Source organism: Aythya ferina (genome assembly GCF_964211825.1).
Source record: "Aythya ferina genome assembly, chromosome: 4".
In the NCBI taxonomy this organism is placed as follows: Eukaryota; Metazoa; Chordata; class Aves; order Anseriformes; family Anatidae; genus Aythya; species Aythya ferina.
In genome coordinates this window covers 65,105,796-65,128,166 of record NC_140300.1, presented here as the reverse complement: position 1 = coordinate 65,128,166, position 22,371 = coordinate 65,105,796, and the positions used below count along the sequence as shown (strand labels likewise).

General features: G+C 51.0%; 3 protein-coding genes across 6 annotated transcripts; 1 reads left to right on the top strand and 2 right to left on the bottom strand.

Annotated features, from left to right (window-relative positions):
- Positions 1-687: 687 nt before the first annotated feature.
- Positions 688-9,102, top strand: HOPX (HOP homeobox). 4 transcript variants are annotated; one of them, XM_084516921.1, is made up of 3 exons: positions 688-1,269; positions 5,214-5,383; positions 8,478-9,102. In XM_084516921.1, the coding sequence occupies exons 2-3, from the start codon at positions 5,240-5,242 to the stop codon at positions 8,553-8,555; spliced, it is 222 nt and encodes a 73-aa protein (XP_084373047.1). In that variant the 5' UTR covers positions 688-1,269; positions 5,214-5,239; the 3' UTR covers positions 8,556-9,102. The 4 variants fall into 4 exon arrangements, with proteins under 4 accessions (XP_084373047.1, XP_084373048.1, XP_084373046.1 ...); XM_084516922.1 differs by lacking the exon at positions 688-1,269 and adding an exon at positions 4,863-4,978; XM_084516920.1 differs by lacking the exon at positions 688-1,269 and adding an exon at positions 4,891-5,026.
- Positions 8,678-15,884, bottom strand: SPMAP2L (sperm microtubule associated protein 2 like). Its single transcript, XM_084516918.1, has 3 exons — positions 11,511-15,884; positions 10,587-10,762; positions 8,678-10,000 (listed from the first exon to the last, which is right to left on the bottom strand). The coding sequence occupies exons 1-3, from the start codon at positions 11,526-11,528 to the stop codon at positions 9,886-9,888; spliced, it is 309 nt and encodes a 102-aa protein (XP_084373044.1). The 5' UTR covers positions 11,529-15,884; the 3' UTR covers positions 8,678-9,885.
- Positions 15,885-16,019: 135 nt separating this feature from the next.
- On the bottom strand, positions 16,020-21,442 carry ARL9 (ARF like GTPase 9). Its single transcript, XM_084516915.1, has 3 exons — positions 21,088-21,442; positions 18,303-18,478; positions 16,020-17,227 (listed from the first exon to the last, which is right to left on the bottom strand). The coding sequence occupies exons 1-3, from the start codon at positions 21,425-21,427 to the stop codon at positions 17,048-17,050; spliced, it is 696 nt and encodes a 231-aa protein (XP_084373041.1). The 5' UTR covers positions 21,428-21,442; the 3' UTR covers positions 16,020-17,047.
- Positions 21,443-22,371: the final 929 nt, after the last annotated feature.

Here is a 22,371-nt window from a genome sequence, read left to right as displayed (position 1 = left end):
TCTTGCTTGGTCAGCATCATCCCACTAGGAAAACTGGCGCTGGTCTTCCTGCCCTTTGGCACAGATCTCTCTGCAATACCCATGCCTTTGCAATACCCATGCCGTGGCCCACGTGTCCCCTCACACTACAAAACCACTCAAAGTTCAGGACAGTTTTGGCTCATTGCTAAACATATGGCAGTAGCTTTGGTGGTGGTGGTGGTTTTGCCTGGGTTTGTCCAAAATAGCCCTGCCGCTCTGCCCCAGGCTCCAGACAGACAGACAGCTTTCTGCATGCAGTGCCAGTCTTCCTTTGCTCTGTCAGATAAGCTCAGCCACTGAAACACATATTTGTGTTTCACTGGGATTCTTGTCAGTCCTTTCTCCCTCCTCTCTGATTTTCCAGCATCCACTTCCAGCTGTCTGTGAGCTGAGAGAAAATCAACTCCTCCCCAAGCACCAAGATTTTTCTTTTCCCCCCTGACCTTCCATCAGGAAGAGGACAGTTCCCTGGGAAAAGGGGGTGCCCTGACCCTTCCCATCCCCAGCCAGACCCCTGCCCTGTGCCCACAGGGGCACCTGGGCTGCGGCAGCAGCTTAGATCCAGGATCTGACCCAGGACCTGATGCAGGACCTGATCCAGCCCCTCCCCAGCCTGGCAGAATCACAGCACATACTACAGCCAGGAACATCAAGCCTGGACAAACCATTTGCAGGGAACTAAAGGAAGATGAGAATAAAACCCTGCGTGGCAGTGACTCTGCTGCCACGCTCCATCAGCAAAGCCAGAAGCGGGGCTGCCCACAGCAGGGAGCTGGGCACAGCCTGCCAAGGGTGCAGTCGTGCAGGACCCGCGGAGGCAAGCAGGAGCAGCTGAAACAGATGAATTTCTGAGCACCATTTCCGCTGCTGCAGCGTGCGTTCACCCTTCCCCGAACCCCGCAGGAAGCAGCCCCTGGGCACGAGGTCCCAGCAGCCGCTGCAGGGCACAGTCCCCCAGCACGGCGGTGACAAGCCTGGACGCCTCCCTGTGCCACCCATCCCCAGAGCCCCGGAGCACACATAACCACGCGTTGAGCTCTGCCAAGGAGAGCAGATGCCAAACCTGAATTACCAGCCCAGAGAGTAGCTGCGGATCCTAGGAGCTCCTGCGATTTGCGGCAGGTTTTTCAGGCCCCCGCCTGTCACACGCACACGCAGCTATTTAAGCAGTCACCCAAGGACTTGCGGGCTTTATTTTTATTTTATTTTATTTTTCTTTCACGTGCTTTTGGTGCCTGCCAGCTCCAGGTAAGTGTGAGCTTTGAGCTGGGGGTGCCGGGGCGACTTGGGGACGGGCTGGGGGACGGGGTGAGCAACTTGCTGGGGAGGTTGGAGCAGCACCCAGAGGGCTGTAACGGGAAAGCCCTGTGGCTGGGGCACCGGACGGGCACGCAGGCAGACAGAGAGCCCAAGCTAGATGTACCACGGGGACTTCTTTCAGCTACAGCAGCTGCTGCACTGTTCGTGCTGTTCCTATCCGATATTATCTTCGACAAGGCTGCATGGGAGGCTTACAGGATGCATGACAGGTGTTTTTTTCCTTATGGTGGGGTCTGGTTTATTTTTAAAGCCTCAGCCCCACCTCATCCTGTGTGCCGTGCTGGCTGATGTTATCCACGACCCTGCCCCGGCTCAGCAGGAGGCAGAGCAAAGCTCGGGACAGGACACAGCTTTGCAGAGCGAGGGAGGACAGGACAGCCTGTTTGCGTTGAGGACGGCTCGCTGTTTTGATCCCTGCAGTGGCAGGAAATAGTCGCAAGCTAAAAACAGATGCTTCCAGTCCCTTCTCAGCCCTAACAGTGGGGAGGGCGCTGGGGAAGGGGCCACGGGGGCCCATCAGCTGTGCAGGAGCTTCTGACCAGCGAGTTTTCCAGGGGCTTCAGGAGCAGTAAATGGTTGGAAAGCTGTGCAGCCAGGCAGCTATTGTGTATGTCTTTCAAAAACAAAAAGCAAAGCTGAGCAAACAGAGATCATCTCTTTTCTGGAAAAACAGCTGCTTTCTGCCAGGACAGTAGGTGCTGACAAGCACCAGCAGTGTTGAGCTGCCCCCCTGGGAGGCAGAGGGTTGATGCCCTCCCCTATCTCAGGCCAGAGCTGGGTTCCCAGCCAGTACCCCCAGGGTGTACTAACATTTTCCCCTGCTGCAACCTGTGGCCATTGCTTGTTGTCAGTTCCCAGGTGGATGTGGAGGGACATTCAAATAACCCACCAGCCGTGCTAAGACAACCAGGTGCTCCCTGCACGGTCCCGATGCACACAGCAGTGCTGGTTATAGCCATCTGCAACCACAGAACCCTTGCAAGCTTCAGCTGGTGGCTGCTGTCACACTGCCCTTCCTAAAACCGAGATGATCAGAATGAAGTGTGACTTCCCCAGGGCTCTGTAGCTGCAGACACTTTTTGTTCTGGTGCTGTGGTTTCACTGTGCTTCTGGAACCACCACTTCTGCCTGGGTGTGTCACCCCCCGCCACCAAACTCAAGCCTGTGCTGCTGAGGGAAGGCAACGTTAGGCATGGGGTTGTTCACAGAGCTCAGCAAACACCCCAGCACCCCAGCTTTTCTGAGAGCTGCATAGGTAGCTTGCATGCTTCATGCTAGAAAAGGCCATTTTTTCCAAAGACTGTAAAAAATTAGGCAGGAAAAAAAAAAAAAAAAAAAAAAAAAAAAAAGCTAGCAGTGGTGCTTTTCAGCAGATGAGCAAAACAGTCTCAATTCTCCATATTTCTGCCAGGTTTTAAGAAATGTAGGCAAGAAAAACATCTTTCCTGGACAAGGGAATGGTCCTGTACAGCCTGAAGGTCAGGCTCCAAGCCAGGGCCTGGGCTTAAATGGGTCTAGGGGTCCAGGTGAGGCCAACGAGGATATTTAGGAACTCGTGGTGTACTCCAGTCTTGTCACATACTGCCTGTTTTTAGCAACTAAAAGGTGTTGTGCAGGGTGCCACATGTGGCATGTGGCCTCTGAAAACCTCTGGGCCCCGGGGGAGCCATGTGAGAAGACCCGCAGAGCCCTCCAGGACATGCAGGAGGTTGACCTGGTCCTGAAAGCCATCTCACAGCCTCAAGAAGCAGCAAACGTTCTCCCTCCAGAGCAAGGGTAGAGAGAGGATAAGAAAAAAAAAAAATCAGGTATCCTATTCCGTATGCCAGGGCACCCCAAGCTGCCAGCAGGTGGAAGATCTGTGCCCTATGGGAAAACGCCTCAGGAAATTGGGGATTATCAGAAACAGAAGCAGCCACAAAGATGAAACAGGAGAGTTACGAGGCACGCGTTTCCTATGCAAATCCATGCAGACGCATTAATGCACACTAACTGAGCAGGCTGCACACGATGATTTATGAACCACCGGGCCCTGCTGCTGCTGGGAGCCCAGGCTCGGTGCGTAAGGCCTGACCTCTCCCCGTGCGGACATCTCTGAACCGTGTCCAGTGGCTGCAGTACCCCACAGAGCTCAGCCTGTGGTGCCTGGGTGCTGGGGGTGATCTTGTCCTGGTCTCTTCCTGGTGGTGAACGATGCTGTTTTCCATCACTCTCCATCGCCCTGAAAGGAGCTCTGACCTTATGCAACCACTGTGTTACAGTCAGTATTTACCAAGCGACTTGAGAAGAAGAGTGGGCTGTTTCATGAGCAGCTCTGGTCTTTTTAACCCCGTATGAATGCCAGGAGATCCTGTTATTAGTCAAAGCAACTTCTTGTAGATAAGGCTCAGCGGAGCATTTAGTTTTCGGGGTAAAGCTTGAGGATCTCTCCAGCCCCTTGTGAACAGGACAGCTGGCTCCCTGCAAGCTGCAAAGCAGTTTTGGACCTTAGCCCTATCCCAGCGGTGCTGCCAGAAGGTGAGAACCCTGAGGCATTCGGTACACCCCAGGCTACAGGGTGGGTTATGGCAATCCTTCAGCTGGGGTAACAGGCAGGTGTAATGCTGCACAGTAGGGGTGCAGGACGGTGGAGGCATTTAGGCTACATCCCCAGGGAGAAAGAGAAGGAGAAGCTGGATTGTGACATAGAGGCGGGTGGTCCAGAGGAGACCCACAGCAAGCCAAGGGCTCCTGGCAGCAGTGGGGAGCCAGCGACACCAGCCAGCCCACCCGACAAACACAGGCTGAGTGGCTCAGGAAGCAGAACAGATCAAGAAAAGCCACATTTCTGAATCCAGCTCCTCCCCTGCCACCACCCATGGTTTGGTTTCGGAAACACCGAGGCAGTTCACTGTCAAGAGGCTTATCTGTCCTCTCGTTTTAGTTGACCCGAATTGGCAGGCTTGACCCTCTGCCACCTGGGAGCAAACCTGGAGCCCTGCAGAAGAGGGGTGTGGGACTTACCCGGGACATGACTCATTTTGCTTGTGCTTTTGTGCCCAGCCTGCCAGAAATTTGTGCAAAGCTTGGCAAATTGTGTGACTCCAAAGACTGACCCCTTACTTGAACACTGAAAAACAAACAGTCCAGTGATACTCAGGAACAACGGGACTAACTGTATATCCCCATGCACGATAGCATTAAATATTAGTAAAAACAAAGCAGCTCGTCTCCAGTTTTGTCTGGCCATGCTGCTGGGAAGAGGAACAGGAGGGAAAACAGAGTGATTGCTGTGCCCGTGCTCCTAACAGGTCCTGCATCTTTTGCCTCGTGTTTCCCCTGCACAGTTTTGCCTGGTGGCTGGGGAGAAAAGAAAAAACAAAATTGCTGGGCTGGATGCCAGACACCATCCCAAAAGATAAAAAGATAAATAAGGGTTGTTTGGTGTTTTTTTTTTTTTTAAAACTACTGACTTGAAAGTAACACACACACACCCCCAACATGCTCGCTGCTGTGACATCAGCCCCGAGTGACGCCCAAGCCTAAATACGGCCGTAAACAGGAATCATCTCCGCGGGAGTCAGGCGGGCTATAAATACAGCAGCCAGCAGAGGTTGCTCGGCAGAGGAGAGGCTGCAGTTCCTGCCAGCTAGGGATGGTGAGGCGGCTCGGCTGGGAGTGTTGCTGCCACAGCCAGGAAAGTGAGGCAGATGCTGCTGGCAGGTGACAGGGCTCCCAGCCCTGCTTCCACCTTTGGGAAGGGAGTTGTGCCCTGCCACAGCCAGAGGCCGCTGGGGAAGAGGGAGCTGGTGGTGACTGGGATGCCTGGAGCTCAGCGAGTACAGACCTCGTGTCCACTTGGTCTTGGCAGTAATCCTGGCCTCTCTCTACAGTGCCTGGCCCCATAGCCCAGAAGGAAATGGACGCCGAAAAGCCGGTGACTCCCACCGAGGAGCAGCTGGAGATCCTGGAGTACAACTTCTGCAAGGTGAACAAGCATCCTGACCCCACCACGCTGTGCCTCATTGCAGCTGAAACTGGGCTTTCCGAGGAGCAGACCCTGGTGAGTGTGCACCCCTCGCCCCCACCTTAACACCGGCTCTGCTTCCCTTGCATGTCTCTGTGCCCCACAAACCTCCTGCCTACTCTGCCCCTGCATCTCCAAAGCCCCTTCCCCTGTAATTACAGCCCCTTTGGCCCACAGCCACGGCTTTCCACATAGCAGCCTGGTGCCCCACTGGGTTCCTTGTGGTCCCTTTGCCCCCGAGCCCCAGCCCCAGCCCGGACCAGGAGGCCAAGCTAGTGCTCCCTGTAGCCAGAGTAAGGTCATCTGTCATGTGTCACTGCCTCTAGGGCCGTTAATTTACACCTGTGCATGCTGTCCTTTCCATCCAGCCCGTTTCTGACAGTCCCAAGTGCCCACACGACTGGCTTCATAGCTGGAAGAAACTACACTCATTTTAAAACAGGTGCAGGAGAGATGCAACGCCTGCAGGATGTGCTGTGGGACACACTCAGGCTGTGCACGCTTCCCATCATTCATTAGTTCATCATCCCTGAGCACACATCTTGGGCAGGTCTGTCAGCCGCTCCAGGAGACACAGAGGCCTCGAAGTGTTCATTCACACAGACAGGCTGCCACTGCCGGGGACTTGCATCTGGCTACCTGCAGGCTGTGCTGGGAGCCAAAGGAGAACAGCTCCTTGCAGCCTGCAAATTGCAGTGCAGCTCTGGTTTTGATGCAGATGTTGAATAAACTCCTAGCCCCATGGTGCATTTCAGGGTTATAGAAAAGGCGACGAAGCTGGTGAGGGGCCTGGAGAACAAGTCCTACGAGGAGCGGCTGAGGGAGCTGGGCTTGTTCAGCCTGGAGAAGAGGAGGCTCAGGGGTGACCTTATCGCTCTCTACAGGTACCTCAAGGGAGGCTGTAGCGAGGTGGGGGTTGGCCTGTTCTCCCACGTGCCTGGTGACAGGACGAGGGGGAATGGGCTTAAGTTGCGCCAGGGGAGTTTTAGGCTGGATGTTAGGAAGAACTTCTTCACTGAAAGGGTTGTGAGGCATTGGAACAGGCTGCCCAGGGAAGTGGTGGAGTCACCATCCCTGGAAGTCTTCAAAAGACGTTTAGATGTAGAGCTTAGGGATATGGTTTAGTGGAGGGCTGTTAGCGTTAGGTCAGAGGTTGGACTCGATGACCTTGAGGTCTCTTCCAACCTAGAAAATTCTGTGATTCTGTGATTCTGTGAAAAGAAATCAAACAGAAAAAAATGTTCGCAGCATTTTGGAGCAAGCTGCCAAGTCTGGCTCTCCCTTAGTAAAGCCCATGAATATGAGAGTCAAGCAGACAATGACAGCATTTAATCTGTTGCTGGGAAAGATGCTGGGTGTAACTGATCATCCCAGGCTGGAATGAAAAAGGAGATACCTTCCTCTACTGGCAGATATTTTTGTCTAGCACCAGGTGTACAGATGTTTCGAGGCAGCAGCCCTGAAACACCTTAGAAATGTCATTGCATTTTATTCCCCCTAGAGCAGGTTGTAAACTCAGGCCACATATGCCCAGAACCCCTCTGAAGATATCTTAAAATCAGCCTTTCTTCTTCCATAAATCCAGAGTGCCCCTGGATATCTGGAGATAAAGGTCATGGTAGGGACAGGATGAAGACCGGGGTGGTGAGCTGCAAAGTGCCTGCATTGCGTATGACACAGAATCACCCCTCCTGGCATCTGGAGTGCTTTGCCAGCCAGATATAGCAACCACTTTAATACCAGTAAAAATGAAATGCAGAGAGGTACGGAGTCAACAGGACACGGTGGTTTAGGGCAGGAAGTGAAAGTCTTGGGAGGAGATTAGATGGGCAATCATCTAGCTGGATGTGGTCCAAGGCAGCAGCAGTGCAAGAGGGACACTTCTCCTGTGCACCACAGTTGTATCATTAGTGACTGTAACAGCTTCAGAAATAGCCATGAACAAATATAGCAACAAAACGAGCAGCAACAAAGCAAGTTGTAGAAGTCATAGGCACATTCCCAGTGACAAGCCCAAGCTGTGCTTCCAGCACACGCGAGTTATGCCTCTCTTCTTATGGAGCTAGCGTGGCTTTCTTTATCTACCCCCATTGCATCCAGCATTTCAAATTGCAGCTGTGTCGAAGTGGCATCAGCAGATCTTGGCTTAGGGATGCCAAGTCACTATAGAATAACATAACCATTCATATTACTTGAAGAATAAGATAACTTTTAACCCATTTAAAAAATCTATTTGTCCTTAAGTCTGCAGAGAGCCACTATGTTTCCCTCTCATCCTTTCTGAAGCAGGTTACCTTCTGGTTCTGTCATTTTTGGACCTGTGGTGATTGCTTCAATGCTCCAGCCACTTCAACAGATGCCATCCTGCTTAGCCAATCTCTTACTCTGTTTGCAAGAAAAATCTGGACTCACAGCAATAAAATGAGAACTCATCCAGGTTGCCAAGGTCTGGAATGAGCAAGGCTTAAAAGAAGTGCACACATAGGTGATAGACCATTTGGTCAGGAGAGAATCATAGAATCATAAAGGTTGGAAAAGACCTACAAGATCATCTGTTCCAACCATCCCCCTACCACCACTGTCACCCACTAAACCATGTCCCCAAGCACCACGTCCAACCTTTCCTTGAACACCCCAAGGGACAGTGACTCCACCACCTCCCTGGGCAACCCCTCCCAATGCCTGACTGCTCCTTCTGAGAAGAAATGTCTCCTCATTTCCAACCTGAACCTCCTCTGGCACAACTTGAGGCCATTCCTTCTAGTCCTATCACTAGTTACCTGCGAGAAGAGGCCAACCCCTAGCTCCCCACACCTTCCTTTCAGGTAGCTGTAGGGAGCAATAAGGTCTCCCCTGAGCCTCCCCTTCTCCAGACCGAACACCCCCAGCTCCCTCAGCCGCTCCTCACAGGCCTTGTGCTCCAGGCCCTTCACCAGCTCCGTAGCCCTGCTCTGGACACGCTCCAGGGCCTCGATGTCCTTCAGGTAGTGAGGGGCCCAAAGCTGAACACAGTGCTCGAGGTGCGGCCTCACCAGAGCAGAGCACAGGGCTGTCCTGCTGCCTCTGACCCACCCAGGAGCACTCAGCCCAGTGCTCTCAGTTGCGTTTTGTTCTTTTTTTTTCCCTCCAGAAATGGTTCAAGCAGCGCCTGGCACAGTGGAGGAAGTCTGAAGGGCTGCCCTCAGAAAGCGGCTCTGTCAGGGACTAGAGGATGCTGCTCCGGTCTCCGTGCCTGCTATAAATGATAGCGACAATGTTCAGAGTGGGTTTCCTGTTGCAGAAAGTTTTGAGATGCAAAATAACGCCCTGGTATTTAACGTAATGTTTATTTATAGAAAAAAAAAAAGCTATATATATAAAATATATATGTATATGTGTATACAGCTTCTGGTGGTTGCATAACCAGTTCAATGATTCTTATCCATTAACAGAGCTGCACAGGCCAGGCCATCTCATGCCCTTGTCAGCTGCTATGAAAGGTTCAAGTACAGGAGGCAGGAAGACAGATTTATTTTCTTTATGATTTAGTGTACAGAACATCCTGAGAGGAGGGCAATTGGAAAATGTGATGTGTTGTTTGTGGGGTCTTGGTGAGCTTAAGATGCCCGAGATGTTTGGATATTGCCAAACCAAGTATCCACATCATAATCAGATCAAGACACAATGAATGTATTTTTGTTACAGGACACCAAAGGGAGAGAACTGGTCTTTTCTTTGTCCAATGTGTAAATAAAAACCAAAGACTTTTGGTGAAAGGAGCTGTGTTACGTCCATGTCTGTGCTCCCTGCCCCAGTAATAGAAGACAAACCCAGCTGGGATGACAACACTTCGCTAGGGCAGCCTCAAGCAGCCACCCTGGGTTTTCCCTGTTGCCACAGGGAGAGCCTGAAGAGGTGGGCAACCTCCTCTTCTAGGGCACCCACAGCAGCCCACACAGTCCCACACACAGCCCAGGCCCTGGGGGGGCAGAGGCTGGTGATAATGAGTAGTGCAGGACAGTACATGGGCGAAAAAATAACTCACACCATTACCCGGTGACCCTGTTTCTGTCACAATCACATAACTTTGAGTGCCACTAAGATCTGTAAACTTTAGCAAACATTTTGAAACCCAAGGTCAGGAGCTGCGTTGCATCACCCTGCACAGCGTCAGCCTTAGTTTGCTACACTTATGGGAAGGAACAGTTCCTAGGCTGGCCTCCCCCAACCATTATTTCATTACTTCTTTGACTTTTAGGGCAAAACGAGAGTGATAAACCCCAGACACAATCCTCCCTAAGGGAAGAGGCTTCCCGCATTAGGTCAAATTCTGCTCTTTTCCCCAGTAAGCATTTTGTTCTTAAGGCACGATTATTTTATTTAACTGCCCAAGTTACCCCGGTAAAAGGGAGCTGCTTGTCAGAAAGCACTCTTGCTGGGTGCTGCCTCTGCACTGCATGTCCGTGAGGTTTTCCAGCTGCAGCAAAACCCAAAGCAGGTGATCTTCCAAGGGGTGGTGGGGGCAGGCAGCAAGAGCAGCAGCGTGTTTCTGAGGAAGCTTAGCGCTTAATGGGACGAGCCAGCTCTTGGATCCGAGCAGAACAAGTTGCCTTCTTCGCACTCTCCTTCACCGTGAACGCATCGGGGTTGAAATGAGTCAAGTCCATAGGAGGCCTGAGGGAGTGAGGAGAGAGCAGGTCACACCAGGCTCTCAGAGCTTCCTGCTGACATCTCCACCCAGGTCTTGCCTGTCCCTATCAAAGGAGGAAAAAAGCAGCGTTGCCTCCACTGCTGTCATCAGGACACTAGTGAGAGAAGGAACCCCTTTTCCCACTGAAGCTATCACAGCTGCCAAGCGTGCCCTCACCCTCTGTGAAACATCCCACCCAGGATTTCCTACAGCCTGGGCTGAGGCCAGCTACACCATGCTGGGCAAAAGGAAGGTGCTGCACTTCACTGTGTGTCAGATGGTTGATTTTTTTTTTTTAATTGCAATTAATAATTGAGATGTTACAACCAGTAATTCCTACTAGTATTGAGAAGTTCTTATTCCTTCTTTTTTAGTTCTCCTTCAACCTCAAAGATGCTTTTGAAACTAAAATTCCTGTAGCACTGACACATCCAACCATGTAAAACCCAGGCCTTTGGGGAGCTGACAAACGGGGCTCAATTACGTGTGTCAAACCCAACCCAACAAGGCGCCACAGCACTAAAGGGGCTGACAACCGAGCCTTGCCCACGGCAGGGGAGCAGTGCCTACCTTTTACGAGGCTGGGCCAGTTCTACAAGCCTTGGTGTGGCCACTGCCTGTTTCGCAGCCTTTGACACTGGCCACTGAGCATCCCGTGGGGGCATGTAGTCAGGGTGCAGTCTTTTTGCCCGAGCCAGCTCTAGGGTCCGAGGGCTCGCAACGGCCTGCAGAGCGAACTTGGAAACCTGTGGGAGAATGGGGAGGAAGGTCCTCACAGCTTCCCGGGGAAGCACCTCACAGGTGCTTCTAGCATCCAAGAACAACCAACCTGCAGCTCAGTGTACCCAGGTTCACAGCGACTGGTCACGCACAGGTGGGACATGGTCCCATCCACAGCTATCTGGCACCAGACAAGCTGCAGAAGAAGAACCTACTGCCTAAGCAGTCCCCCAACCTGTCCTCCTGTCCCACTCTGCTGCCCAAGAAGTGACTACATCAGCCCCACAGACAGCAAAACATCCAGGGCTGCTATGAAGAGAGCTGCTGGCTCGTGCCCCACAGAGGTGTTTTTGTTTTTTGGGGGGAGTGGGTTACAGCAGAGGAAAATGCCCCCGCGTGCTTGGAAACTGAGCTCAAGGCTGACTACTGGTACAGCCCACCCAAACCCCCAGCTCTAGTCAAACCAGCAACCACCCCATGCTGCAGAAGCCTTCCTCAACCAGGAAGAGGAAATAAAAGGGGCACCAAAACTTAGCACTCTTCAGTGCCTCTTCATTTTGGAAGTCGAGCACTCAGGGTGGCTATGTTCCCGTAGCACTTTCTTCCCTGCTGCAGACAGCCCCTGCTCCAATTGCCAGCACAGCGTGGTGGCTCTTAGCAGCACGGAACTGCCCATGGTGCAGCCCAGGCAGGCAAGGAGATGGCACCTTCCCTTTCCCTTGTTGAGAGAGCACCATCTGAGCTGCAGCTTTCCCCAGAACGTGCATTACTGACCTGCCACTGACCTGCCATGGTGTTTGCCGGAGTCTTGCTCGGGTTTGGCTATTGCCACTCTTCTTGGTGATGGCTGAGCTGTTGCAGCTTCCCTTGAGAGGGTCCAGATTGTCTCTTGGTTTCCCCACACAAGCCTAGCAAGAACACCAAAGGTGCGAAATGCGCCTTTAGAAATACATACAAACGTGAAATGTCCTTAGTGGGATCATTTTTCCTCCCTAGGTTCCTCCCTAGGGTGGGACACACTCACAGTCCCTATGGCTCCCCACAGCTGTGAAGCGCTGCTGCCTTTCCCTGAGCACTCACCTTCCTCAGCACTGAATTCCCTAATGCTGTGCAGGTGGATTGCTGTCACCTCAAAACAGAAAAGAGGCTTCAAGCAACGCATCTGTTTTCACAGCTCCCAGTGGATGTGCAAAAAGGGTCATTTCGTTCCGTCTCTGAAACCCCTGCAGGAGTTTCATGATTGCATTTTTCTTGCCTCACCGTTACCACCTAGCCACGCCACAGGTATGACAGCAGAAACAATAACAACGTTACGGTCAGGGTGTGCCATGGAAAGTGGGTGAGGTTTTCCAGTACGTTAGTGGTTAGTCTCCCAAGCCCAGGGCAAATTAGGAGTTGCTCATCCCCCACGGAGAACGGACAGCATGAACTCTCCCATGGTGGGAGAGGGTACCAGAGCAGTCCCAAGAGGGGACAGCAGCATCGTGGGTTTGTGGAGCCTTTCTGGAGCACAGTGACACCCATGGTGGGGTGATTCAACGTGGTTCAGCTTGGTGAGCCATAGCTTGGCCCCATTCTTGGAGTCACGAGTGCTTCTGGGGGGGAAGCACTGGCATGACACAGCCAGTGAGTCCCCGGTGGCCAAGGCCCTGTCAGGCCCTGGTCCTCAAGCCAGACTCTCTGGGTGCGTTCTCACCTGGGACTGTTTGCACAAGGCTTGGGTTCTGCCAGTTCTTGTACCCTGCCAAAAGTGCAGAAATGGACAGACGTGTCCTTAAACACCCAGCTAAACCAACAAAGCATGAAACAACTACTGCTGTACTCAAACCATAATGCTCTCTCCAATACCCACATCTGTACCTCCACCCTGTGCAAGAGTGTGTTTAAGGACCTCTCTCCAAGCAACCTTCCCTCCGTTCAACCTGGTGATCTCACCAGGATTTTGGGCTCTCTCTCAGACTGCAGAGACACAAATCTGCACCTCTGTCCTCGCTGCAGGCAACACAAACCTTCTGGGACACGACGAGGAAAGGGGGAACGTACTTCTCTGCTTCATAGCTTGCCACACAACCCCAGCATGTAGGAGATGGACAGACAGTCTGCCAGCCCAGACAAACAGAAACAGCTGGTGTCAACAGTACAACTGGTTACTAAAAGGTACCATGGAGGCAGCACGCTTCCAACTGTCCGCTGACAGACGATGGTCAGTGCTTTGGGGACACCCCTGTAGTTTCTCTGATGGTACTGGAGCCTCTAGTGGGACACAGCAGCAGCAAATACTTACCAGAGAGCACCACGAGGACCTGGTGCTGGCAGGCTGCTGCCAGGGCATCCTCACTCCACACTCCCTCCCTCGCAAGGTGCCTGCTGATTTATCTCCCTGTCACACCTAACTACCGCTCGCCAACACAGCTCCCCGGGATCTCAGTGGGAATGCCCGGGGGATGTTGGCCCCCTGCCTCCAGCTCAAGACGGGACATGCTCAGGACGGCAGCACTCGTCTCAGGAGCTCCAAACCAGTTTCAGCAGCTTCAGCCAAGCGGCTCTCCAGAGGCTCATCAGTTTTCCCCCCCGCAGACAGCACCGATCCACCACACAGTCGCATCCAAGCTCAGCACCAATAGACAGATATCCCCACGCATGCATCTTCAGCAGTTCTGCAACCTGAGGGAATTGAGCAACCTCTCTGATGAAGGGAGAGTCCCAGGGCAGCCTCTGCCATTTGGTCCTGCTTTTGCTTTCCAGCCAGGGAAATGAGGCCTTGCTGCAGCCAGGCACAGAAATACCTTCCTTCTGCTGCCTGGGGGCAGTCGGTCTCATTGCTTAAAAGGTCCCAACTGCCTATGAAGTCAACCTCTTGTAAAGCAAATTAGAATTAGAATAGCTCAGCTGAAAAGAACCTAAAATGATAATTGAGTCCCAACTGCCTCATCACTAAACTGAAATTAAAGCACATTATTGAGGGCATTATCCAAGTGCCTCTTGAACACTGACAGGCTTGGAGCAGCAACCAGCATGCTAGGAAGCCTCTTCCAGTGTTTCACAACCATCACAGTCAAAAAAAGATTTCCTAATGTCCAGTCTGAACCGCCCAGCACCAGTCCCTTTCTGCTGAGCTGCTCTGTGGTCACTCATCACCCAGGCTGTACTCATGGCTGGCATTACTTCACCCAGGTGCAGAACACAGCATTGTCCTTTGACCTTGATGCTGTTGATGATTTTCCAATCTAGATCCCTCTGCAAGGACTCTCCATCCCTCCAGGGAATCGACAACACCTCCCAGTTTAGTATCATCAGCGAACTGGCTAAGGATGCGTTCAACTCCTGCATCCAGATCATTGATTGAAATGCTGAACAGAACCGAACCTAGAACTGAGCCCTGGGGAGCACCACTAGTGACCATCCATCGGCAAGATGTAGCTTCATTCACTGCAACCCTTTGAGCTCTGCCATTCATTCAGTTCATCACCCAGCGGAGTGTGAACCTGTTCATCTCACAGCCGGACAATTTGTCCGGAAAGATGCCATGAGGGACGGTATCAAAGGCCTTATCAAAAATATATTATTTTTTTTTAAAGCCTTATAAAATCCAGAAAGATTATAGCCACTGCCATCCCTTCATATCCATCAAGAGGATGGCCGTACTATGGTAGGAGATGTAATTACTAAGGCAGAACTTTCTCTTGATGAAGGCTTGTTGACTACGCATGCTAATAGCTTTGTTCTCTACATGCCTTTCAATATCCTCCAGGATAATCCTCTCCATACCCTTTCTACACACTGAGGTTAAGACTAATGGTGCTGGAGTTTCCTGGGTTTTCTAGTCGATGGGTGTAATGTTCACTAGCTTCCAGTCAGCAGGGACCTCTCCAGACTCTGAAGACCTTTGATAAATTGTTGAGAGGCCCAGTTTTAATATCCACTGACTCCTTCAGTACTCAGGAGTGAATCCCATCAGGCCCTATGGATTTATGAACATTTATTCATCTGATACAACCAGTCCCTTACAATTTCAGTTCACAGCTTCTGTTTTGAAGGGGCAAGACACTCAGACATTGTCCGTACTGAGGAGCAGGGGGAAAGACAAAACCAGGCATCCTTTTGTCTGTGTATTTATCCCAGCAGCATCCAATATATTGACTTGCTGATCCAGCATAAATCCTCAGCTGAGCCTGGGGCATGGCTTGGGCACTAGGGATTAGGAAGCTAGGGCTGGGAGGGTTTCTTACCTGTCGTGTGAATGTGTAGACAAGTGGCAAGAGATTTTAAAGACAGGAAGTGAAATTTAAACCCTAGGTAACATCTTCAGCTCAGGCTGCCTGCTCTTCAGGGTGACATAACGACGAGGCAGCTGAGTTTGTGCATCTCCTCGGGATAACTCGGGCAGTTGTTTGTGTTGTTGACGGTATCCTTGGTACCTTCTCAGCGCAGTTGCATAGCAATGCGCTTGCACATGAAGCACTCTGCTCCTCTGCTAACTGCTCCTCACTGCAGGGCTCCAGCAGCTCTCTGCACCACAGGGCCGAGCACTGCCAGCACCAGTTATCGCCCCCTTCAGCTGTAATTTCAAGGGGAAGTTACGAAAGCCTCGGGGGAGGCTCAGCAGCGATACTACACCGGGAAGTAAAACTAAACACAGAAGCACAACCCAAGCCATCACATTTTAAGAGGGAGAACGGGAAAAAACAAAGATGTGGCAACGTGCAGAAAGTGTGAGGAAACCAAGGGAGACTACGGGCAGCCCCTAGCCCAGACTGCAGCAAGAGCCACGGGCGGCCCTGAGGGGCTGTGAGGCCCTTCCTGCCCCACGCCAAGGGCTGAGGGGATGGACAAGGGGATGGCCACCGGCGGAGTGGCCTCGAAGGGAGGCAGATAGCTCATCCACACCCACCTGCCCACCGAGCTACCCTTCTTCTGGAGCCTGTGAGGGAGCCTCCACAGCCCCTCTGCCCGCAGCAGCCTTCCCTTCGCTCCTGTCTTGCCTCCACACCGCCGGGAGGCCTCGGAGGTGTGCGGCCATCTGCTTCATCGTGCTGCCGCGCTGCGGGGTCTTCAGCCCAGCTCTCGCTGCCTTCCCTCTGCCTCGAGCTCAGGGAAAATCCCGCTGCCTGCAGAAGCTTGAGCCCTGCTGGCAGGGGACTGTTTGCACAGAGGCAGGCCAGCCGAGCACCCATCCCTTACAGAATTGCAAAAAGAACAATTTTAAAAGGTAGCTGTCCAAGAAAGGCCATGAAGGTCTTCTGTGTCGTTCCTTGTTGAAGTAAATGAAACCCAGACCAGTCGTTAAGAGTAAAATTTTCTGATTTATGCATCTGTTACAAAGGACAAAACTAGAAAAAACTTGTACAATACATTTGGTTATAAAACGTGTCTTTTGCAGTACTGCCTGGAACCTGAATCACTTGTTTGGAGTGTAATTACAAGGACACTGACACTGAGAAAGTAACGCTCCTTTCCAACTCATCTTCCTTATCTGCTGTGCTAACAGAAATCACTTCCCAAAAGTGATGGATTTTTCACCCATGACACTGCTTGCTCAAGCACAATCTGGACTAAACCAAAATAAGTCACTCAAACTGATGGATTCCCCCAACCTCTGATGCCAACCTAACTTCAATGCTTTCAATCACTACCTTAAATTGCACTGTTTTGTGTTTTTTCTTTTCCCTGTAAGCAAAGAAAATTTTAATGTCTTATTGCTTTAATTTTCTTGTCTTTCTTATCCACTAAAGAAGCTGTAAACAAGCCCAATTTCCAGAAATTACCAATTTGTCACTCCCCTAAAAGGCAGCTCCTATAGAGCAAAACCAGAGATTGTCACTGTCAAAAATGCAGTTCTGTCACAGGACTTTACATTTCTGGCACTCTCAAGAGGTGGTCTCATTTTTAACAGCACAACTCGACTAACAGAGCTCTGTAAAATCCATTACCTATGAAGTAAACATAATTCAATTTAAACCTGAGACTTCAGGCCAGGTTAAATTCACTGAATACAACTTTGGTTCATTAAAGCCGATGGTTAATTCCAACCTGGCAAGCGGCTGTCTCAGCCTAAGCTATACATACCCCTAACTCTGCTGTCTGAGAGTTTCACTTTCCCCTACAAATAGGCTACAAATACATTATTTTCCAAAGGTATTTTAAAAACACTATGAAATAGATTTTCTTACCAACTAGACATCATTTTCAGAGGAATTCCACACCCACAGGGAAAAGGTACTTCTACATTTCAGCTGCCACGCGGCAAACCGACCACGTACTAACACCTCATCTTCCACAGCTGCACGAATTGTGTTGAAGGAAAAGAGCTGTCACTGCATTTCCAAAAACAGCTCTGCTATCAGCTCCTTGGCATCCTTCATGCTGGAGGAGATCTCTGAGCCATCCTCTGCCACGTGGGTACCGATCAAGAACATCTTCCTCTTGTCCCCAATATCAGACAGTGCCAGAGCATCGTGGATATCTGTGATGCAGTATGCACCTTCGAGGTCCTGTCACACAAAACCAAAAACAAGCCTGTTAGTTTCGAGAGGCAGCGGCACCAGTCCTGCTCTGAGCCTTTCCTCAGGGAGGGGAAGGGTCTCAGAATATCTGGGGGCACTGCTTTTCTATGTACCCTTATGTGATTGTGTTCCCATGCCCTAAAATGCTTTGGAACCAAGATGTTTATCCTTAACCTGACTTCTTCCCGAAGAAATAAGGGTACAGCTCTGCTCCCAGTTATTTCAGTGTTTCCAATAATAATGTACAACTAGCTGTTCAAGCTAGAAAAAAAGTATTGCTGGTCCAAGACCCCAAGCACCCCACATAGAGTTACAAGAACAGGGCAAATACACAACAGTCATTCCCTCGTTACCTTCCCAGCCCCCAGCACTTCTGTCTCAGGGACCTAGAGAATCAGCAGTAGCATTTGTGTTTGATGAAGCCAAGACTTATGAGACTAATACAAAGGACTGCTAGCAACACATCTAAGTTAACAGATATTTGGGTGGTAACAATGTAGAACAAACCAAGCACATGGCTCCAAAAAAAAATAATAATAATAAAAAATCTGCACTTAAAGACTTTCAGCTGTTCTGTCATCTACTGCAGGTATCAATCATTGACACTTTCACAGAAATCAGAAGAAAACATTGCCTTGTGAAGAAAGCTCCTCTTCTCTTATGCTACAGCAAGCAACCACAGGCACAACTAAACAGACGATGTGAAAGCAAACAATTGTGCTTTGCTATGTGGGGATAAATTGCTAGGTAAAGAGGTATCCAGGGACAGCTATTCAGAAGAGAAACCTAATTCCAGGTTCAACTGCGGTCTCCCTTGCTGCTCTAAAGCCTTGCAGCTCTGCAGCAGTTTGCACCATTATTTCCACCCACAGCTTGTTTTGTACCATCTCTGAGTGCAGGACCTTCATCTTACAGGTCCAAAACTCAACGCCAGATTAATTTCCTTTGCAGTCAGCTGGTGCCTCAGAAAACTCCCCAGCGTGTGGCCTTCTTTGAAAAGCTTTACTGGCTGTTTTCAGAGCAGCTGCCAGCCCAAGCTCAAGTAAGGGCAGGGAACTCCTACCTGCTTGTGGGCCAGAACCACCACGGGCAGGGTGGAGTTATTCTCGACCAGCTGATGAAGCAGCTGTTTCGCCACAGGCAGCCGAGCATGATCAGCTGAGTCCACGACATAGATCAGCAGCAGCACTTGGGGCAGGTACATCTTCCAGTATGAACGCAGAGATTCACTGCCCCCAACTGGAAGAGAACACAGCAACACAAGATTCACCAAATAATCCAAGCAGCACAGCTCCCAGAGATCCAGACAGCAGGCTCTGGGTTGAAAACCCAAGGAATTTGGGTTACTGTACATGAGCACAGAAATAGCTTTATTTTCCTCAGTCAAGTCCTACTTGAGGCAGGCTTGAGTGTGCTCAGAAAGAAATAAAAATCTTTCTATTGCAAGCTCTTGAGTTTGTTTGTTTGTTTTGTTTTTTTATGGTTGCTTTCTGCACCATGGATCTTGTTCTCAAGCCAGAAGGGACAGCGGAAAAAGGTTCAATGTCCAGAAGGACAACGTGAGAATGTCCCCATTTCACAAGGATGCCCATCTCATCTTCAGACAAAGCAGGCCTACAATTTCCTAGAGAGAAATTTAATTCTGGCATGGGGAAGGCTCTCATCAGATTTGCATTACACTAGGGACTAAATCAAAAGCTCCCACAGCTTTCGTATTGTCAAAGCACCAGAGGTGTTTAGGAAGAGATAAAAATCAAGTTCCAACAGACTCTTTGAGCTGTCCTTAGGTGATGGGATAAATCTTTGCACAGGATACAATTCTACCCAGACTCTGTTGGCTATGGAAGAGAGATATTCACCTTCAAAACCAGGGCTTATAACAGTTCTGTGGTGAAGCCACGTGCCTGAGATTACTGTTCCCATCTGAGAACACTGGTGGTGCTGAGTTTAAGAGAAGCAGGGATAGCTTACAGTATATTAAGCACTTCAGGGAGGCGACAGGATGAGAGGCAATGGGCAGAAACAAGCATGGGAAATACCATCTGAATGTGAGAGGGCACTTCTTTACGGTGAGGGTGGCAGAGCACTGGGACAGGCTGCCGGGAGGTTGTGCAGTCTCCTTCTCTGGAGATACCCAAAACCCACCTGGATGCCATCCTGCGCAATGTGCTCTAGGTGATCCAGCTTGGCAGGGGGTTGGACCAGGTAATCTCCAGAGGTCCCTTCCCACCTCAACCATTCTGTGATTCTGTATATTTTCAGAGGTCTATCACTTCTAGGCAATCAAGGGCAGGGAGGGGGGGTGTGCATGAAGGTACTTTGCAGAACACCAGGCTCAAGAAACAGGGGTGAGTTGACTCCAACTGCAGCAAGTTTCTAAAGCAATATATTTAGGTTTCCCTATAATAATTTCCTGTCTTATTTAGGAACTCTTTTCAAAACTGACTTGCTAGCCAGCCTATCAAATTCACTGCCCTTAATAAATTTGTTGTTTCAAAGCAATTTTGCCTTAAGTCAAAATTATTTACCAGTTTCAAGCACACGCAAAGTGAAGCAATGTTTCCCTGCTAGGGTGTTTGTGCCTCATCTTCAAGAGCCTCAGTGCAGCTCTGTCTGCAGATGCAAGTCCACCACTGGCAGAAGGAGCCAACAGACTGTAACTGACCTTACACTTGGGACAGATAGCTCTGACTCTGTACTGGGATGTTCTCTATGCTCATTGCTAGTCTTTCTGTCCAGTGCATTCATAAACCAGGGGTCTGCAACCTCACAGTGAACATTTTTTCTTTCCCAAACCAGTAGCAGCAACTCAGAAGAAGCCAGGAGCTCCTTGAAGAGGCAAGATTCCACCTACTTATTTACATGATGGTACACAAAAAATGTTTTTTTCTATCTGTCCAGGCTGGCAAAATAAAACCCCTACTGTCTGAAAATCATAATGAGCCACCCGTTCACAGTGCAGGCTGCTAACCTCTGGTCTAGACAATGGTACAGACTGGGTAAATAACAGATCAGAGAGCCATGTGCGGATTTACCTGGCTGAAATTGGCTTAAGACATTTCATCTCCCATGGGTCAAGATCGTAGCCAACACATCTCAGTCACTACCAACCTGGACCAGAGAGGGAAGGCTGACTCAGAAACAAGCATCCTGCACTGCACTGGGCCCAAGCAACCTCCAGGCAGCAGCAGAAATCCTGTGGGTTTCTCTAGCTCGGAGACCACCTCACTCCCAGCAAAGCCAGTGGGAAATACAAGTGTCTAATACCAACCAGGGGAGGGACACAGACTCTAAGCATCTCTGAAGAGGTGTTTTCCCTTGCATGGTGCAGAGACTTCCACGGTAGGACTGGGAACGACACTCTGCCTTAAGAGGCTTCATCCTCACATCCTGAATACCGTCTGCCTGGTAACAGCACAGCTGCTTTGTGCTTGCTGACAAAGGCACTGAGGCGTTCCTGGGCTAGCCGCCAGCTCCAACAGGCGAGCCCTGGCACAGCACAGGAAGAACTAAATGGCAGCCTCTGTCCCTGCAGAAAGCTGGCACCGGCGAGGTTAGGGTGTCAGCCTCTCGATACCAGGCACTGACCCGACTCCAGGGTCCCTTAGATAGGTTTTTGAAGAAAAAGCAGGAAGGAAAGCTCTGTGTGTTCTCCTCTTTCACCTTATTCACCTCTTCTACGCTTGCCCTTATCAGGCGTGAGCACCGAGCAGGGTGGGAAAGCAGGATCTCCATAGGGAAAACAACCACGGCTTTGTGTTAGCAGAGCAGGCACGGGGAGATACGAGGCTTTCAAACACAAGCACGCAGGACGGGAGCTCGTAGGCAGTAAAATAAACCCCACTCACTCTCCAGGAACTCCATCTGCGACTCCTCGGTGGCGATGCAGACGGCGTTGAAGCCCTCGGTGGGCGCCAGGCTGCGCTTCACCTGGTTAGTGGCCAGCGCCTGCAGCAGGCTGCTCTTCCCCGCGCCGTCCAGCCCCAGCACCAGGATCTGCCTGCCCTGCCGCTTCCCCTGCGGGGCGACACCGGTGGAAGGGAAGGGACAAAGCCTCGGTGCCGGGGGCTCCCCCCGCCCTGCTCCCCGGCCCCTCAGGCGGACCCACGCCCAGGCCGCCAGGGCCGCGCCGCCCGCCATGGCCAGGGCGGCCGCGCAGAGCGCCGCGGGCCGCAGGCGGCTGCCCATGGCCGGCCCGGCTGCGGCGGGGAGGCGGCTCCCCCTGCAGGCTCCCCCCTTTTCGGCTTCCCCTGCGCATGCTTCCACCCACAGGACGGGGTTTAAATCCCTTCAAGCACAGGCTTTCGCTGTCAGGGTCACCGCTGGCGGTGCCTACGCGTGGTGAAATGGCGTAGACTGCAGCACTTGCTTCTGGAGGTGGGTGAGGGTGCTGGGAGAGCTGCTGCACCTCTTCCACCTCACCCACAGCCTCCTTTCAAAATGGGCAATGCTTCTCCAGCACAACCATCACAAACACTTTGTTTTTGCTATTTTTCACTGCTCCGTGCCCCCTACTAACACAGTAGAAAAGGGGACGCCAGGTCAGCTGCCACACACTTTGCCATCTTACGTCTTGCTCTCCCTCCTCAGCTTATCTTCTGTGTAATCCAGTCCGTCTGTTGTTTTTCAAGACCATCTGCGCCTGTGCTGTTCGGTGGTCAGTGACCAACCAGGACAAAACACCAAGGACAGTGCTTGCAGAGACACTGTCGGATAAACCTGCTAAATGCTTTGACTGGCACATACATGAGTAACATAAATGTAATGCTTAAACACGGTATTGGTTCTTCCACACCTCTGGAAGTTAAGTGACATGGACAGATTTCTTTTTACAGGCTGCATTTGAGTTTTATGGTAACAGCCAGTTCCTTCCATACTTACAGTCTGAATCCAGAGATGCCACAGCCAGGCCAGTTTCCTTCCCCATATGACTGCTCTTTGCTTAGCTATTAATTAAAAACAACTGCTTTTAACTGTTTAGTTCCTTCACACAGAGTTGTCCAGGAGAACTACCTGGCATGCAAACAGCACACAACCCAAAGCACAAAGTTAAATATTTTGAAAATCATTTTTTTCCTCTTCTTATCCTAACAACTCCAGGAAAGTCTTTGCTGTAGTATGAAGCCCTGTCC

Excerpts from the sequence above, each read along its gene's own strand:
- SPMAP2L (XM_084516918.1), bottom strand. Across the intron at positions 10,001-10,586 it reads CTGGCCCAGCCTCGTAAAAG|GCCTCCTATGGACTTGACTC; the intron begins GTAGGCACTGCT and ends TCACTCCCTCAG.
- ARL9 (XM_084516915.1), bottom strand. The coding sequence starts at position 21,427 with ATGGGCAGCCGCCTGCGGCCCGCGGCGCTCTGCGCGGCCGCCCTGGCC. Across the intron at positions 18,479-21,087 it reads GCAGATGGAGTTCCTGGAGA|TTGGGGGCAGTGAATCTCTG; the intron begins GTGAGTGGGGTT and ends GTTCTCTTCCAG. Across the intron at positions 17,228-18,302 it reads TGGTTCTGGCCCACAAGCAG|GACCTCGAAGGTGCATACTG; the intron begins GTAGGAGTTCCC and ends TTTGTGTGACAG.
- HOPX (XM_084516919.1), top strand. The coding sequence starts at position 4,976 with ATGGTGAGGCGGCTCGGCTGGGAGTGTTGCTGCCACAGCCAGGAAAGT. Across the intron at positions 5,031-5,213 it reads CAGCCAGGAAAGTGAGGCAG|TGCCTGGCCCCATAGCCCAG; the intron begins ATGCTGCTGGCA and ends CTCTCTCTACAG. Across the intron at positions 5,384-8,477 it reads TTTCCGAGGAGCAGACCCTG|AAATGGTTCAAGCAGCGCCT; the intron begins GTGAGTGTGCAC and ends TTTTCCCTCCAG.